The 18,373-nt window shown below is 36.7% G+C and overlaps 1 protein-coding gene across 11 annotated transcripts in view; it reads right to left on the bottom strand.

Annotated features, from left to right (window-relative positions):
• LOC145998727 (voltage-gated inwardly rectifying potassium channel KCNH6-like) overlaps window positions 1-18,373 on the bottom strand; it is a 1,156,077-nt gene that overhangs the window by 48,429 nt on the left and 1,089,275 nt on the right. For 5 of the 11 annotated variants that reach the window (XM_083135244.1, XM_083135247.1, XM_083135243.1 and 2 more), the window contains 5 exons: window positions 13,823-14,016; window positions 9,992-10,173; window positions 7,008-7,132; window positions 5,025-5,111; window positions 257-349 (listed from right to left, as the gene is read on the bottom strand). In XM_083135244.1, the coding sequence (XP_082991370.1) occupies window positions 257-349; window positions 5,025-5,111; window positions 7,008-7,132; window positions 9,992-10,173; window positions 13,823-14,016 (681 nt within the window). The remainder of the gene's footprint in view (window positions 1-256; window positions 350-5,024; window positions 5,112-7,007; window positions 7,133-9,991; window positions 10,174-13,822; window positions 14,017-18,373) is intronic. The other 6 variants (XM_083135250.1, XM_083135245.1, XM_083135251.1 and 3 more) reach the window with 3 other exon arrangements.

An 18,373-nucleotide genomic window follows, 5' to 3' on the forward strand; every position in this document is an offset into this window, starting at 1 on the left:
CATGTATGTATATATGTGCGTGTGTGTTCAGATGGTAAGGAGTCTGACTTTTAAGTGTAGACCAAGGTCTGGTCTTAAGGATCTTAACCTAATCTTCTCAGAGTTATATTTAAGAATGGACATAGTTTCCTGTTGCTGAGTATCTATTCTATTCTTATCCCATGGATACATGCACAGGGACATGGTGCTTTGATGTATTTTTACTAACATACAAGTTCTAGACCCCCAACCATACTTTTGGCTATTCCAGACTTACAAAAAGACCGCCAGTTGTCTGAATGGGCTCCTGATCTGGCTATGCTGTCGTCCATCTTAGCTCTTTGCCTTCTTTCCTGACGATACAGCATAGCTGTGAATATATGAATAAATTCATAGCCTCTGGTGAGAGTTCCTGTATCGTCTTCAGTGAATTTATTGACAATGCCCCTATGGTTTCCTTTTCTTGCATCTTGCATCTCATATCATACGTGGTAAAATCTAAAAACTCTGGGACTCTGCTCATTGTTCCTTACCACGATGACTTCAACCACCTCCAAGGTATTCCCCTTGGGAATTATACACTTTTGCCAGCACTGGTAAAGCTGCTGGAAGCCATGTTTTGCAACATACTGTAATGCCTCCTGTGATGCTGCTTTCATGCATGTGGTTTCCTTTCATGGCCAAATATGGAATGTCATTGCTGGAACATCCTGCCTATTCACTGGACTTAGCCTCCTGCAACTTACTTTTTCCCCCACATGTAATTCCATTTAAAGGGAAGTTCTTTCGCACCAGAAAATGAGGTGCAAGCACCATCACATGAGTCGCTACAGAAGGTTGCAAAACAAGACTGCCATCACTACTTCCAGCAGCTGGCATAAGTGTATAATTGCTCAAGGGATTACTTTGAAAGTGATTTGAAGTTATCACGGTAAGGAACTATGAGCCCAGTCCCAAAACTTTTGGATTGTACCACATATATAGCAGGTGGTTAGAATCAAAATTCCCATACTCGGAATCCTTTAAAGCAATGGATCACAGAGAAACGTTGTATAGAGGCTATGAACACCATACGGAAGTGAATGCCCATAATAATTAGTTTATTTTTGCCACCAGGTGGAAATGTGTCACTGTAACAATTGTTGCATTCAAATTATGTCACTGTATGGTGTGCATTAACTGCTGATTTCATTCTAGACCCCTTTTTCTTTGACGAGATGACCCAGCAATGTCTTGTCATGCATTCTGTTTAAAGTACAAGTTACCATCAACTCCTTGCACAGCATGTGGCTCCTGCCACAACTCAATGACCTGACTCATGTCAACTTTGGCAATGATCGTGTCATCGTCAGAGGTATTCCAGATGCTTGTCTGCCCTGTTCCCCAGACTTCTGATTTCGGACTGTGGGGGATTCCTGAGTGATCGTATTTATCAGGGATGTACAGAGCTGAAAGCATTCATAAAACAGCACATCACTGCCATTTCCTGGAAAATGGTTCTTGGAACCACGGACACTGCTGTCTTATGCTTCCAAAGGGTTGTTCACGTTGATGGAAAGGATATTGAAAACTGCTGTACTGACATCAACTGAAAATAAAATTTTGCATGTTTGACCTCTAGTTGCCATTATTTGAGCTCCACATTTCTACCTGGTGGTGAAAATTTTAACTAACTTTTTAGTCTGCATTTGCTTCCCCATGATCTTCCATAGCCTCTATGCCAAGTTTTACTTCAATCCATTGCTTCCAATGGGCTCTAAAGAACTCCTAGCCTTAACTCTAATCACCTGGTATATGTACACATGAATATATATTTCCACAAATGAAACAGGATACCCTCCATTCATACAATATGGAACTCTTATATTTCGTGACTTGTCTCCATATTCAGTATAAATTAAAGATGGCGACCAGTATTCAAGATGTAGGCAAGCTTTACAATATAAAAAAACTCACATAGTCTGTTGGAAGTGTATCATATTTATTTCATTTTTTATATTTATTAGCTCTTCTGACTCTGTCCTTTCTGCACTTAACCCCTTAAGTGTGGATGGCGTATATATACACCCTCCACATAGTGCTGCTGTAATGTTTACGCTTTATGTTTGTTTCAACTATATTCAATTTACTGTGGCATATATAATCACACAGACATTTGGTGAGATAGTTCTAGCTCTAGTAGAAACAAAAAATAGTAGCAAGAGAGGAAAAAGATGAAAAAGAAGAAGTCGAAACTAATTTTTCCCTTTTTCTTTCTTCTCGTCTTCATCTTTTTTGTCTTTTTCCTCTCTTGCTACTATTTTTTGTTTCTACTACAGCTAAAACTATCTCACCAAACGTCTGTGTGACTATATACGCCACAGTAAATTGAATATAGTTGAAACAAACATAAAGTGTATATATACGCCTTCTGCACTACAGCAGCACCATGTGGAGGGGCTATACTGAATACTGAATTTGACGAAAAACTTACATTTTCCAGGAGCGACTTGTTCAACAAATTCCACACTTAAGGGGTAAGGAGTAGTCATCAAGAGGAAAACAAATACAAATATTTTGTGGAAGTAGTTTGCATAATCATAAACAGCATCCAGATCAAATCATAGGTAGGGAGGTATAGGTTGTAAATATCACTATTGGCTATGATGATAAATAACACATTTTATCATCAAGTGGAGTTGTAAATGCAGAGTTGGCTTTATCAGAAAAACATGGCATGGAGAAATGATACCATCAATGGTCAACAATAAAAGAATATTAGAGAAATCTACTTCACACACACACACACACATACACATGTGAAGTGATATAATTAATGGTTTGACATATGCTCACAATTGGGGAGGGTCTTGTTCCATGACTGGAAGATGAAAAATGTGCATGTAATTGCTCTCACAGATCAGAGAAACAAAATAGCAAGGCAATAAAGAAATTATCATTATTGCAAACTGCATGAAATATGTAGAGCCATTAGGCATTGATGAGTTAATTATTTGTCCTAAACTATGAAGCCTTATTGGAAATAACAAATGAAAAATAAACAACAAAAAACAAAACAAAATCAACATTGGATTATTGGATGCCTTTCTACAATACAGACATTTTAAAATGACCATGAATGGGAAAAAATGGTTTGAAATAAGTTCACACTGAATAGCGTGAGAGATTTCTGTTAGCAATGAAATGTGGTGCCTTTATATGTATGTAGTGAGATTATAGCTTAATACAGTCCATTGAGCACATGTATGTAAAATCAATTGAGACCAGTTACCAAAATACAGAATGGAATTAGTCTTCAAGAGATATTAGATTAAAACAGGTATGAAATGTAACAATGATTTTACACATGCTCCTCTATCATTTATATGTAGAATTTATTATTTACCTCTTGATCAATGATGAAATTAATTGAATATAACCTGAAGAGAAGTCCATGATTGTAAAGCTTATAATAAATAGTAGGAATATCTACTTGATGTATTAGACAATGATATGTTAACAATGAATATGATGAATACATAAGCAAATGTTTCTAGTGGTTTAATATCCTAAATTTCAAGTTCCTTAAAATCAACTGACACAATTTGAAAACATAAAATTTTGTGAGAAAAACTGACAAACCCTCTTGTTTAGACACTTTTCTATATTATATATATTTTTTGTGATATATGAACCAAACTCTGAAATGTATTCAATGTTATTTATACAGTGCCTTCAAAAGGTTTTTGTGCCATTAGAACGTGGACCATATAGTGGCCGGAAATGCAACAGAATTGGATATGCTTAACATCTCAACTTAAGTGCATAGTGCAGAAGTTTCATCAGAACACTGCAATGGAACTCACCTCAAAGAATTTGCAGTTCAAATTGTCATTGTTTAGCTGCAACTTGTAACCGAGAAAAGATCCTGTGCAGTCCTAGCATGGCACATCTCCTTGTGCCTGCTTGCTGCAAAAATCAGTCTTTGCTTTGATACAGGTCAGTGTGTTGTGTTGAAGAAGGGTTTATATTCACTTTCAAGTAATTTGATAAGGTGATAAGTAATAAATCAATTAGTGTTCAGTCTTAAGTATTGTTGTGTGTTATTAGTGTTGTTATAATGTCACTGTGGACATGCGGTCTAAGGTGTCGGTCTTTGAGCTCGGTCTACCAGATGCATGCTATATTGAGTCCTAGGGGGAAGTGTATAAACTTTTCTCCTGATATTTTGACTGCCCACCATTGTGAAGAAACTGGAGAGCTATGAATGAGAAACCTACAATATTCACAGAAATCTACAACAATGACTGGGGGCTTGTCATGCTGACCACACATTACCCCATAACTCTGCTGAGCCATGTAGGAGTAAGGCCAGTAGTCGGTAGGTAGGCCTTGAATCTTAAGTACACTTTAGAACAAAGAAAGTTTATGCACAATTTTTATATAAAAACAAACTCATGCAGAAAAGTGCAGAGGTGATTTTAAGCAAATTCTTAAGTGTTCTTGCTCCACACAGAAATACTGTGTGTGCTATTGTTAGGAAAATGGGACATATTCCTGATAAAAAAGCTACAAATAAATAATCGTGTGCTTACCAAGAAGAAACTCGACAAAACCTTGGCTTTGAAAGCTACCACAAGCTCCATGCATCCGAGTTGTGGGGTTACATATATTAGATTGCATCAGAAAGTAGTGTGCTTCCAGCTGCTACGTCGGCCACATTCTAACAGCACAGAAACTTTTTGAAGGCATTGCAGTATGAAGAAGTGATTCTGCAAATTGCCTTAATGGGAATGAAGAAGAATTATGAACATGAAAACAGTGCAATACAAGATGCATTCAAAGGAGAAGACTTGCAAAGATCCATAACATAAGTGTCCAAGGAGTACGTTAGTGTTGCAGGCAATGGCTATATCTTCTTCAACCACCGAAGATAGAATTGTAGTTAAAACGGAAGAGTATGTACTTTCTATTTACAAAGTGACAGTAGAGAGAAGTAAAAGTCTAGCACCACAGCCAACAGAGAACACAACACATTACAACAACATGTCGCAACCACTACCTACCAGCTTTGCTATCGGATTTTTGGAGTTTCTGGTCGGATTTGTGTAAACGGACATCGGTGAAGCTCCGTTTCAACTGGGAGAGCATGCCTGAACATAACGACCTGCATTAGTCTCCAAAAAAAAAAAAAAAGAACAAAAAACAGGCAAATCCAACAAAATAAAAATAACTTTCAAAATTAAATTAAAAAATGTATCAAATGGTCATAATCTTAAGAAGTAATATATTCCTTTTACAAAAAATGTTGCATCTTAAACATTCTCAAAACATGTTGCAATCATACTCAAACACAAATGTACATATGTACTATTCACTAGAAATATTCATGATACATTCCCACATAAATCATTCCAGAAACTACTAAAAACAAACAAAAATTACTAAATATCAAGTTGCTGGTATAAGTTAGGTTGTTCTATAATTTATTTAAATAATTAGCATCCATGTACAATTATGATAAAATATTAGTAAATACACTACATTGAAATGCAAAATTTCTAATAAATCAGCACTGCAAACAATTAAACAAGCAGTAGTTAAAAAATGAATGTTACAACCACTGAAAACTGAGTTTGTGTGAAAAAAATTATTGACGTGATTAACAAAATTTTCATCAAATTTTTCCTGTAACCAGGTAATATACCTGGAAACTTTTATCGCTTTTCTGATTAGACTATTAGTGATGATGATAGAAAATCTGGTGTAAGTATGTAAGATTATAAGACAACATGTTTGAAAAAGGGATATAGCAACATATTACTGGTTTGTGCTTTACTGCAGAATCACATAGAAAAGTGATATTATCCATGTCAAGGAAACTATGTATATATCTTCTAATATTCACTGATTACTGATAACCAAATGTATATTTTGTTATAAAATGCATTTCTCTACAGTTTTACTGTGTTCTCATTTGCTGTTCTTTTCATCATGTGGACATTTTCTCTATGGTTGTATATTGAATCTGATTTAGCTACTTTTAAAATTGGATCAAAAATGAAGAAGATAACTAGATTATTATAGTTACAGTTCAAGATTTTTGATGAGAGTTTGTGAGGTAGAGATTATAATTTGTTCTGTTGTGTAAACTATAATTTTTAGGTTCTGCATAAATAAAAATGTACAACAATGACATGTGAGGTTCCACATTCTATATTTCAATTACCCTGTTGTTTTAAGTTCAAAATGTGGCTTCTTAAATAAGTAATTAGAAAATTATGAGAAGCTTTTTCTTATTTCAAAGTAGAAAATTTTGCTACAGACCCATAATGCAAAAGAAATGAAATAGAAAATTTTATTGGTGTTTTCGCCCTAATCTTACCAAAGGACGTATGATGGTAGAACATAATAGTACCAATGTGAAATTTATTTGCTAAAAAGGCTTGTATACATTAAAAAAAGAGTATTTTGAGAGAAAAAGGCCTAACTGAAAGAGTAAAAGAATTTCAAAGTTGTATTCGTTAAATTTAACATATTGCATTTTCTTCCCCAATGAAACATAATAATGACTAGACATTTTTCTTCTTTACATTATTCTCTGCATAACCTAACCCCGAACAGTGTTTTTTCACAACAATATTAAAAATAATATAAATTTTAAAATGGACATTCAGAAAAGAAACTTTCTTTGTTTTTATATGTATATGTTACAAGTCGATATCCTGTATGCAGAATGGTAGAAAGTAAGTACACAAAAAGTCTGTAATGGAACATCAATCACTGTGAAATGATAACAATGTGACATATTTGATTGTCATTATGTGGACATAAACACAAGGAATTTATTTTCATGACGTAAATATAACTCAAGTATAAAACTCAAGTATGACATTAATTGAAATACATGATAGAAAGAGAAAACAGAAAATTTGAATAATAAAAATAATAAAAGATTAGCACAAACTACAGATTACCAACTTAATTGAATAGATAGGTATACTGTGGCAAACTTAACTGAAGAAAAGAGTGATATATGATTGTCCTACCTGCAATGGAATTGAGGGTTGTTGATCTTGGACGCTCGTCTTCACCAAAGTCCAAATTCAAAGGTGTTACATCTTGGCCAGCTTTCTCTGGAGAAAATTCCAGAATTCCATGACCGGACTTTTCACTAGAGAAAAAGATAGATAGCTGCAGACTTGCTTCGGTCAATGTTAAAAATTGTGCATGTTATTATTTCAATACAAAAAAAAACACTATTAAATGGTTAAACACAGCTTATTTGCCAAAGCTTACCATAGAAATTAATGTGTCTGTTATACAGGTAGAGTAAGGCATTTAAATATAGATAAAAAAAAAGTGCTCCCCTGTGCTTAGCACCACGCCATGAAGGCGTATAGGGGGTGTGGGGGTAACGCCCCACACTTTCTTGATCCGGTCATGAGTGGGGGTGATGTGATCAGCATCACGCCCCTGACCGCCTTTACCCCCCCCCCCCCCAGGGTTTCCCCCAGGTACCCATCTCATTCGACGCTGGGTGGGCGCCGGGGCTGCTTCCAACGTTAGAAAAGTTCCCGGATTTGAACCAATTCAAAATGTGTGCATAGTTTCTGTCAAAAAAATTCTCATGGGAAGTATACAAAAAATATTTGAATAAGAAATTCATTAAAATTCCACAACATTATTTGTGGCAATGTATATTCCATGACAAAGTAAGCTCTTTTGAATATACGAGGGTTATTTTTTAAGTAAGGTCCGTTTTGCAATAAAAATGAAGTAAGTAAATCTGATCGAATCTTTTGGCTGGGAGGTATTCGATCATCCGCATAGAGTCCAGAACTTGCACCTAGCAACTACCATGTCTTCTGCCATCTGAAGACCTTCCTGGGTGGCAATCATTTAGATACTGATGAAGAGCTGAAAACGACCGTGAGTAACTGGCTATCTCACAGGCGGCAGAGCTCATGAGGGTATCCAAAAACTCGTAGTTCATTATGATAAATGTTTAAACCAGCAAGGAAATTATGTAGCAAATAGAGAAGTGTATGTAAATTCAGGAAAGAAATGTTTTTTTGAAAATCATTTACTTAGTTCGTTTAATAACCGTAAACTACAGGAAAATAATTCTATAATGCAAGCAATGCGTACATACAATATTACTTCGTTTATATTGCAAAACGGACCTTACTTAAAAAATAACCCTCGTATATGTTGGGAATAAATTTTTATAGTTTTATATCAATATTAATTCAGACCTGGTTTGCCACAACATTTCTTATTTACTGTTTATATTTACACAAACAAAGCAACCCATTTTCGGAGCAGCATGTCAGAGAGCCCCATTGAAAACCTGGAAAGTGAAAAACGGAAAAATGGCAACAACAGAACACATCACATTTCTCTAAAATGCAACACATTTTACTAAACAGTTCTGAATTTTGTATCCTGCTTGAAATTCTTTTAAATCACTAAATAAATTTGTAACAGAAATTTGTAATTTTAATTCCATTTTGCATATGCTGTTTAAAAGTCCCATGGCGTTTCCATATAAATGTGTATTGAAAGTTGTGATTTGTAAGGAAGACACAACATAGATGATTGACTGATTGCAGTCATGACAGAAGGCCTAAACGTAAGTTGTTTGCAAACATTACTACATTAATAGAAAGTGGAGAAATAGTGTTTAGTAGGGATGGGACCGATTAATCGGTACTCTATCGGTATCGGCCGATATAGGCATATCGGTGTATCGGTTTATCGGTAAAATTACCGATTATTTTACCGATCCGATATATCGATAAATATCTTATAATTTAGTGCAAAATTCTGCCATTTTATTGTAATTTTTATGGATAATCTCCACGCCCTACTTTCTGAAAAAGTAAATGTCTAAATATTCAACTTCTTTTGCATTGCAATCAGCTCGAAACACACATTTATTATGGAGATCAATGAAAATTTCAGTGTCTTCAAGGACCATTTCTAATTTTATATCGGATCGGTAGAATATCGGTTATCGGTATTGGTAAATTTTATATCGGTACTGTATCGGTATCGGCCAAAATTTCATATCGACCCATCCCTAGTGTTTACAAAGCCATAAATACAATGGCTGAAGCATATGTAAAGAACGAAACCAGCAAGAAACAGTAAAGCAAATAGATGGAAAGCTATGGGAATGAGTCAAGTTGTAGAATGAAGAAACATGGGAGGGGAAAAAAGTAATAGCTGAACTGAAGGAGATGAGAGTAAGGAATTGGAAAGTAAATTGAAATACATATTAGCTAAGAAGGGAACAGGCGAGAAGGCTTAAGCCCACATCATACTGTAAACCAGTGGTGACAACTTATGTGGGCCTGTGGCCTGTGGAGCTTGAGCCCACCCAATAATTTGCCCGTTATTATATTTTATTTTACAAATAAAGTCCACACACTTGAGAAAGTAAAATGTTTCATCATCATACATGTAAAGAATTCTCACAACTTTAGTACTGACTTGAGTGTTATCAAAATATTTCATAACAATTTTTTACATCTCCAATATGATACTTTTCAGGGTCCTATATCAATGGCCACATTGTTATTATGAAAGTAAGGGAAAAAGGGGTTATAATCAGGATGAGGATTGATAAGCACTAAAGTGTTTCAAAAAAGGCAGTCAGAAAAGTACCGAAAATGAATATAGGCACTGAAGTGATGAATATCAACAGATTTTTCATTTTCGCAAATTAGACACTCCAAAAAATGCAGCTACCTTTGAAATAGGCACTTTTGCCTAAAATAGGCAAAAACGTCTGCTATAAAATTCATGTATTCATTTTAGAAATGGCCTGAAAGAGTTTTTAAACATAAAAACCTACATTTTCTGACATAGAAACAAGAAACGCATTTTAGAACAAACCTTCAGTCAACTTATGACACATATCATTGAATGAAATTACGAAACAAATTTCAGAGTTCAGCCCACCCAATATTTTTCAAAAGTTGGCACTACTGCTGTAAACCCAGAGGAAGAAGAATAAATATCGTACTAGTCAGATCCATCTTCACTTGATTCCCGCCGTGGTACTAATGCATTGCTCTGGTTCCTCCGTTGGCGTGGTAATTTGTAAGCATGGCCTCGAACGTCTGAGTCACGGTCTTGGGAACTTGATCTTGAAGCAAGATATATTTTATGCCGCCCAACACGAGGATCAACGCCAGCCAAATCCTCCTGAAAACATGAGAAATAGTGTATTAGAAAGCCAGTTATGCAAATATAATTCTATTTACACTCAATTTTTTCAATGTTATGCAATTTTTCCTTTGGTTTTTATGCTGAAATATTATTTAACTAAACTCTGTTTCAGTTATTGACCATGACAATCACAGGCCTATTGCAATTTGAGGTTGGGCGTTATTGGACTGGTTTGACTTTCCTCCCAACAGCCCTGTCAGTGCCGGATCTACAAATTTTGGGCCCTCCCGCAAAATATTACTAAAGGCACCTCTATATAAAATACACTTACTTAAACCGGAGCCACCTACAACAGATAACAACAACAAACCTAATATGCCCTTAAACATACCTCACCCCCCCTCATCAGAAAAGAATTGAAATGATGTACCTCTATAAGATTTACCAGCTAAATAATAATTTAATCGAAAACTATAAGCTATGATTTTTACCTTATTTATCCTCTGGTGGATTAATTGAAGTAAAAAGTAAAGTGTTCCCCTGTGCATAGCACCACGCCATGAAGGCGTATAGGGGGTGTGGGGGTAACGCCCCACACTTTCTTGATCCGGTCGTGAGTGGGGGTGATGTGATCAGCATCATGCCCCTAACCGCCTTTACCCCCCAGGGTTTCCCCCAGGTACCCATGTTATTCGACGCTGGGTGGGCGCCGGGGCCGCTTTCACCGTTAGAAAAGTTCCTGGATTTGAACCGGCCGGGGATCGAACCCGGGACCTTGAGCATGGTAGTCAGACGCGTTACGAACTGAGCCACCGTGGCCACAAAATACACTTACTTGTGAAAGGAAATGTCAAAGCTTTTATTGTTATTATGTTTCTTCAGAAAGTGAGTGAGTGAGAGTGAGTGTGTGTGTGTATGTGTGCATGCATCTACTAAAAAAAAAAAAAAAAAATATTATTTAGTGTAGCTTTTCTTCCACTATTGGCTAATCATGAAGCTTACAGTGAGAGATGATAGGATGAAATTGGTAAAGGGACACTGACCAAGAACAGCTACGTCCAAGCAGAGATTCAAATATGGAACCCCTGTGCGCACTGTGATAACCACTCCATCATGGAGGTCAGTATACCTCTGGAAAACTTGGAAGAATTGTATTATGCTTCTCATTCATAGATAAATTTTAAAAAATCATGTATAGATTAAAATTCTGTTAAGTCACTTTTGTTAGACCATTCAGCTGAGAATGATGGACTAATATGTGCTTCATAATATTTCTGTAATTGCTCTGCTTTTGCTATCAGTTTGTCATTTGTTGGGTTGGGTTAGGTTTGATGACCCCCAAGTGAATAGTAATTTTGTCATATCCATGGGACTTTCGTCCCTTGCTCCGCTGTGTTGGAGTATTAGTAAGACCCGTTTTACCTCGTAACTCATATGTACGCATACAGTACAATCTCAACTAGTAGTCCCACACCACAGAGCTAGGGAAGAAAAAACTCACGGTTCGAAAGAAATTAATGCTTAATTTACGGTATGGAGCATTCAACAGAAATTATTAACTGAAAACTATGGCATCTTAACCAATTTAAAATTAATAACAAATCCTTTCACCTGACAATATTCAGGTGGTCTTTTCGTCTCTGCTCTGTGGTGCTGGACAATTAATTTACTGTGCATTTATTGTTTTACATACACATATTTGAGAATGTAAAGAGAATGGCAAGCACCCCCTAAAGGCTTGCTCATCCATAGCCCCCCATACTGAATGGTGAAGGTCTTGCAGTTTATAGATCTGGCACTGAGCCATGTGCAGAGGTAGGGTTCCAAATTAACTCGGTATTGACCAGAGGTATTAATTTAAAATCAATCTCCTTCTCCCTCATGACTTGTCCTTGGCCTCACTCTCACAACTCAACTTTGCCCTCACCCTTGTGACTCCCCCTCACCATCATACACCCTGACCATTGCAGCTTGCCCCCACCCTCCCTCACCCTTACAAATGTTCTAGAGGGTGAGGTCTGCCCTTGTGAGGGCCACCCTCTGGATAGTGAATATTAGTGCAAATTGTCTGGGTATTCCAGCAAAAGTAAATGTAAAATTTCACACCCAACGTGCCCAAGAGCACATGATGCCTGTGGCTAGTGACAACTGAACTTTTGAATAACATTCGTTATTTAGCATCAATTTTCTACTACTTTTGGCTAATCACAATGATTAGGGTGAGTGACGAACACCACACACATAACACCATAACACAAAGAACATCCATGGGCAGCCCATGAATTCCTGGCATCACAACCAGGGCTCAAAATGGACCTCAGAGGACTTGAGTGGACCAGGATGGCAGACAAGAACAGCATTCCAGTTCGTGAATATCTGGAACCTTCCTGTTTTGTCTCATCAGAAATGGCAATGAACCATTCTGGTTCTTCTTTTTTTTTTCCACATAATTTTCCTTTTTAGTGTGGATTAAATGGTCAATACTTTTTAATAGGACATATTTTAGTATTCACATATGCTTCGCATATACCTACAAGGAGAAGTGTTGTTGCCGCGACAGGGCTTAGCAGAGTACGGCAGCGTCTATGTTACCTAAGTTGGAGACAAGTATGGACTGCTGAAACTGCAACCAGTACACCATCTGCAGTAATTCCTCGTCTTGAATTTCCATTTTCAGTAATTTTCTGTCATCCTTTCTTCTTTGTCCAATTAATCCAACAGTCAAATTTCAAGTCAGTCAAGCAATAAGTTAAATCCTGAATCACATGCAAAATAATGTTATGGAAATATCTTTCACTTGCACAAATTGATTTTTAATAAGTATTATTGAGACAAAGTATTGGCGATATGTATATTTAATTATTTTTTTTCCCTTTTTGGGCAAACTGACTACAATTCACAATTTCAGTTGGTTTAAATTAAAGAAAAAAGAAATTTCAGAAGCCTTGCATTCACCAGATGATTTTTATGTAAATATTTTAATATTAAATATTATTAATTTTAATATAGAAATGTCATGTCACTGGTTGTTAATCCCGTCGCCGTAGTAATCAGAGACAAAAGAAATATGAAAACACCATGTTAATGAAAGTAAAGCATTTCATATTGAGAAAATTTTCATTTTGAGCCCTGATCATAGCATTCTGCGCTAACCATTCCACCATGGAGGTTGGCTAACAACTGAACCTACATCTGATGAAGAAATGGCAGCATCCCTAGCCAAATGTGGTTCAATGTCCTTGGATGAAGATTTTCTTTGTTAATTTTAGCTACATATCTCACCCGCAAGGTTTACACTCACCCTCTCCCTTGGTGGTCATCCTTGCCTCACACTCATGGCCTACCCTCATGACTAGCCAAAGACCTCACACTCCTTCAACTTCAAAAGTTGGTGAGCATGTGAGTGTCACCCTCCAGATGGGCATAGTGAAGGTGATGTGATCAGCACCATGCTGTGGTCAAATTTACTCTGCAAGGTGGACCCAAATTTCAAATTGACGAGTTTCTGGATGAGCCTCTAGAGATCACCCATGCAGAAAATCAATCTCAGGTCCCCAACATAGTGGTCCAACACCCTATATTGTAGGCAGGCAGATACAATAGAAAATGTTCCACCAAGGTTGCATAATATACTTGCAACGAAGTGGAATACAGTTAACAAAATACTTTCTGTAGTAATACTTACATCTCGCATGTTGAAAGTGATTTCCAAATTATTGCTGAAGGATTCAGCAAACTCTGGGTATAAATCAAGCACATCCAGGAGATCATCTCGGTGTATTTTGTGCAAATCACAGTAAGTCAAGGCACGCACATTGCAAGAAGATTTCCCAACTGTAGGATGTGCACATGGGTTCTCTCCAAAAATATCATCCTTGCCTGCAATTAGATAGATAATTATTAATTTACTTTCATCCAACAGCTATAATATAATAATGGTACAACATAATTTTATAAAAAATGTAAAAAAATAAGGAATTTGAGACAATAATGTGAGTTCAAAGCACACAATATTATCTCCAGCATATATCATGCCTACAACTATTAATCATTTATATATTTGGGTTATTTCATTAAAAAAGTGCTCTTGAATCTCTATTTTTAAAATTATATATTTAAGATTACAATAGTGTAATATTATTCATCTTGAGTCAAGAATGTAATATTGTCATTTGGATAGAAATTCAAACATTACACATAATTCAGTTAATCCAGGGTGATTATAATGTTTCGATCCATTTATGTGAAAAAACAGATATTAGAATCAAACCAATAATGAGAATGGAAAACCTAACACTTAGTAACACATAATCTATCAAAACTTCTAGATAATGTAAACCCAACATCAGAGTAACACATAATCCATCACAAATTGCACTGAGCCTTAATCCAAATGAGCGGTGCGTCGCTGGGAGTTTTGTGTGGATGTGCAGGGTGGTAATTTGGAATAAGGTTCAGTGCAACCTGTGATGGATTATATGTTACTCTGATGTTGGGTTTACATTATCTGTAGAAGTTTTGATAGATTATGTGTTACTAAGTGTTAGGTTTTCCATTCTCATTATTGGTTTGATTCTAATATCTGTTTTTCACAGAAATGGATCGAAACTTTATAATTATCCTGTAGTAGAAGGTATTTTACATGTTGTTTGTTTATTTTAACTTTTTGATTTACTTTTCTTTTGTATTGTGTCCAGGCGCAGCTCATGCATAATTTTCTTGGGGGTTCACCAAAATTATGCAAAGTGGACTTATCTAAACCTTTTGAGACACTACACGCTTTGGTTCGTAGAGATAGTACTGGGAAAATTATCAAATTTTGGCCGGTAGATTACTGACAAAGTTAATTTGCTTTATGTTCAGATAACAGTGACAGCACCAAGGAGTGTGTGTGTAGGGGGCGATCATTTTAATTTAAGATTTTTGTATGGTATTGTATTTAGGGGTATCTCAGAATTCAGAAAATATTCTCGCCTCAATTTTGCCTCCTCCACTCTTGCCAACTCATTTCTGGTCCCACCACTGTCAAATAGACTATATTATTGGAACTGGATCCTGAACCTACAGTTAAAAATACAAATCTCTGCCTACTAAAATGAGTATGTATCAGTAATCGAACACAAGACCCCCTGATTAAAGATAATTCTTATATAACTATTCGAAAGTATATCTCTAAATCAAAGTGATTCGATTCTATTCTATGCAATATGGTAACTTCTCACACAGCAACAACTACACTCCTTCCAATACACAATCCACCTCACTCCACTCAACGTATCACCACGCCAAATAGGTATATTTCAATCACCAGCCACGCACTTCAAAACAAACTAACAAGTATGGAGACAATGACACGTAACAAAGTCAATCGCGCGGGTCCCCTCGAACATCATCTCGCGCTAGAGTATAACTGATCGCACAAAACCCAAACAACTTTTGGTAGTCTTCTGACGTAAGTGCGAAATGCCTTCATTGTTAGCTTAGGCTTGAATAAAGTATAAATACTTCATTTTTGGTCAAGCACGGTAAAGCCCCGAAAATTGCAGTGTACATATTCTAAGACAACTAAACCTAAAAAGCCTAACATGTCAACAAAAGCATTTAGTCTTGACGTAAGAAGACCAAAAGGTTGTTTAAGTCTTGTCCGATAAGCGACCCCTCGCCCTCGCGCTATTTTTGACTTTTCGGCTCCTTCCACCTGAAGTGTTTCCATCTTAAAGAAGAAAACTCTGAATGTGTAGGCAAGTTGTTTTCTATCATATTTATCTTATTTGTCCCATCATCTTTACTTCTAGCTTTCGTTTGGGGTCACCTCTACATTTATATTACACCCTCTTCAATAATCTAATAAGTCTTGTAAAATATAAATAATACAATGAGAATGCCAAATGAATTCAAATTGAAACACATAGTGCAACACTGGAAGAGAAAAGAGCGTGGTTCACTCCAGCTCGCTGGTGATACTACGAACTGTGCATGTCCGTTTTGACGCAACAACCTTCTGGAGTATCCTACTGCATGTATTTTCACCATATGTACGCATTAGCTTCTGCTAGCCGTCCTATGCTTTTAGCATGGTAGGGGTTGCCTTGCAGAGGTTCAGCGGAGACTTTGCACGAAACGGAACTAGAGGGGAGCTGAGTAGCTCTGGCCCGCAGTTTCCCCTTTTCACTAAGAGAATTTGACACTCTATGCTTATGAACATCTCAGTTATTGTTTATTTTGTATATTACTGGGGGTTCACTGCATATTTGCGCTATACAGCCAACCGCGCCTGATTGTGTCCCACCAGTGACACCAAAAACCAATTTCTCCTTTAACTACAGGTATTACATTCCACCTTCAACTCATTAGTCCAGTCAAATTAGAGTTTAACCTGGACATTCAAAAAAAAATTAAACGAAACTTGCAGGAGCATGTAGTACTACTTGAGGTGTATATCTCACAAAAAGTCCCAAATAATCCTGTTGCGGGTTTCAGAGATATGACGTCAACAATATGGCCACCATCAGAATTTATAGTGCAATCTTTAAACACGTATAACTTCTCACAGGATAGAGAGAAAAACTTTGTTGTTGTGCCAAACGAAAAAAAATAATTGATTGGGCAATTTATCGAACAAAGTATAATACACTTGCATGCAAAGAAATAGACCCAGCTTACACTTTTGACATAAAATGTTTTTCAGAAAAAAATAATAAGAAAATAAGACAATAAAAGAAGTATGAAGTATGTTGTTTGGAAGATCATTTAATAACGCTTAAAGTGAACCTAAATTTATTAACATTGTTTTATTCTGATAAGTGAAAATTTTCAAAATGTAATGCTTTGAAAAAAAAACAACACCATTTCAGAATGATAGAAAACTGAGTTTTCAAGAACATATGGTAACAATTGTTAATTTCCAATAACGTGTATGGCCTCCCCTTGCTCTAATAACAGCCCGCATACGATTAGGCATAGACTGAACAAAATTTAATATTCTTTCCTATGGGATATTACGCCACTCGTCTTCTACTGCAACACGTAGATCTGGGATCGCAGTAGGTGCAGGAACTCTGGCGCAAACTCTTTTTTTTTCTTTTTTTTTAGCTCGTCCCACAAATGTTCAATGGGGTTTAGGTCAGGACTGCATGCTGGCCACTGCATAACTCAAAAACCAACCTCTGCAATGTACTCACGAACGATATTTGCAGTGTGCGGCTTTGCACTGTCGTGCATAAAAGTAAAATTTTCTCTGATAAAACCAACATAAGGCACAACATGTTCTCCCAGAATCTCTTCAATGTATTGGGTGTCAAACCCCTTCTCTGGTGACCACAGCCCTCCCTACTAGCATTCACAACAATATCCGTTCATGCATCCATAAAAACTGCACCCCAGAACATGCATGAACCACCATTATAACTAGTCCACTCTTCAATGCAGCACTCAGCAAATCTCTCGTTGGGTCACTGGTAAACTCTTTTCCTCCTGTCATTGCCATAGAGACAAATCCTGGTCTCATCGGAGTACAGAACAGACCACAATTGTGCCAATGTCCAGTTCTGATGATATTGTGCGAACAGAAGGTGAGCTCTACGATGAGCCGGCGTTAGTTTTGGACCAGTTGCAGCTCTTCGAGGGGTCAGGTTCCCTTCCTGTAGCCTACATCTTACTGTCCACTGACTAATAACTACACCTGTAACCTCATGGAGCTGTTGTTGCACTTGAACTGCATTAAATTGATTTTCTTAGCATTGCTGACACAATAAAGCGATCATCTCTCACAGTTGTAGAACGCCTTCTCCCTGTTCCTGGCCGCCGACGAAAGGAATCAGTCTCTTCATAACGTTGGAATACCCTTCCAACTGCTGAGAGAGTCATATCCAACTGTCGCGGCACATCTCTCTGACTAAACCCACTTTGGATTAAAGCAACCGCTTGTGCGGCTAATTCCAGTGTTGTGTGCATTTTACAAAACAACACTAACAAACTTATGCACACAATAACACATTCATAAAATTCTGATAGCAAATAATGTAATGACTGATGCAGAAAGTTCTCAAAATCAATTCTGACAGCGATTTTTTTACCTGTCAGAACACGTCATACGTATTTATTACTGAACTTTATCTACATATAAGTAGGATTAGACACTTCCATTTGGATAGGTGAATGCAGAGTTCACTAGCGCCTCCAAACAGTTGGAAGAAAAAGTAAGAACAAGTAAACATTTTATGTCAAAAGTGTGAGG

This window comes from Lepisma saccharinum, chromosome 14 (genome assembly GCF_977018435.1).
Source record: "Lepisma saccharinum chromosome 14, izLepSacc3.1, whole genome shotgun sequence".
Taxonomy (NCBI): Eukaryota; Metazoa; Arthropoda; class Insecta; order Zygentoma; family Lepismatidae; genus Lepisma; species Lepisma saccharinum.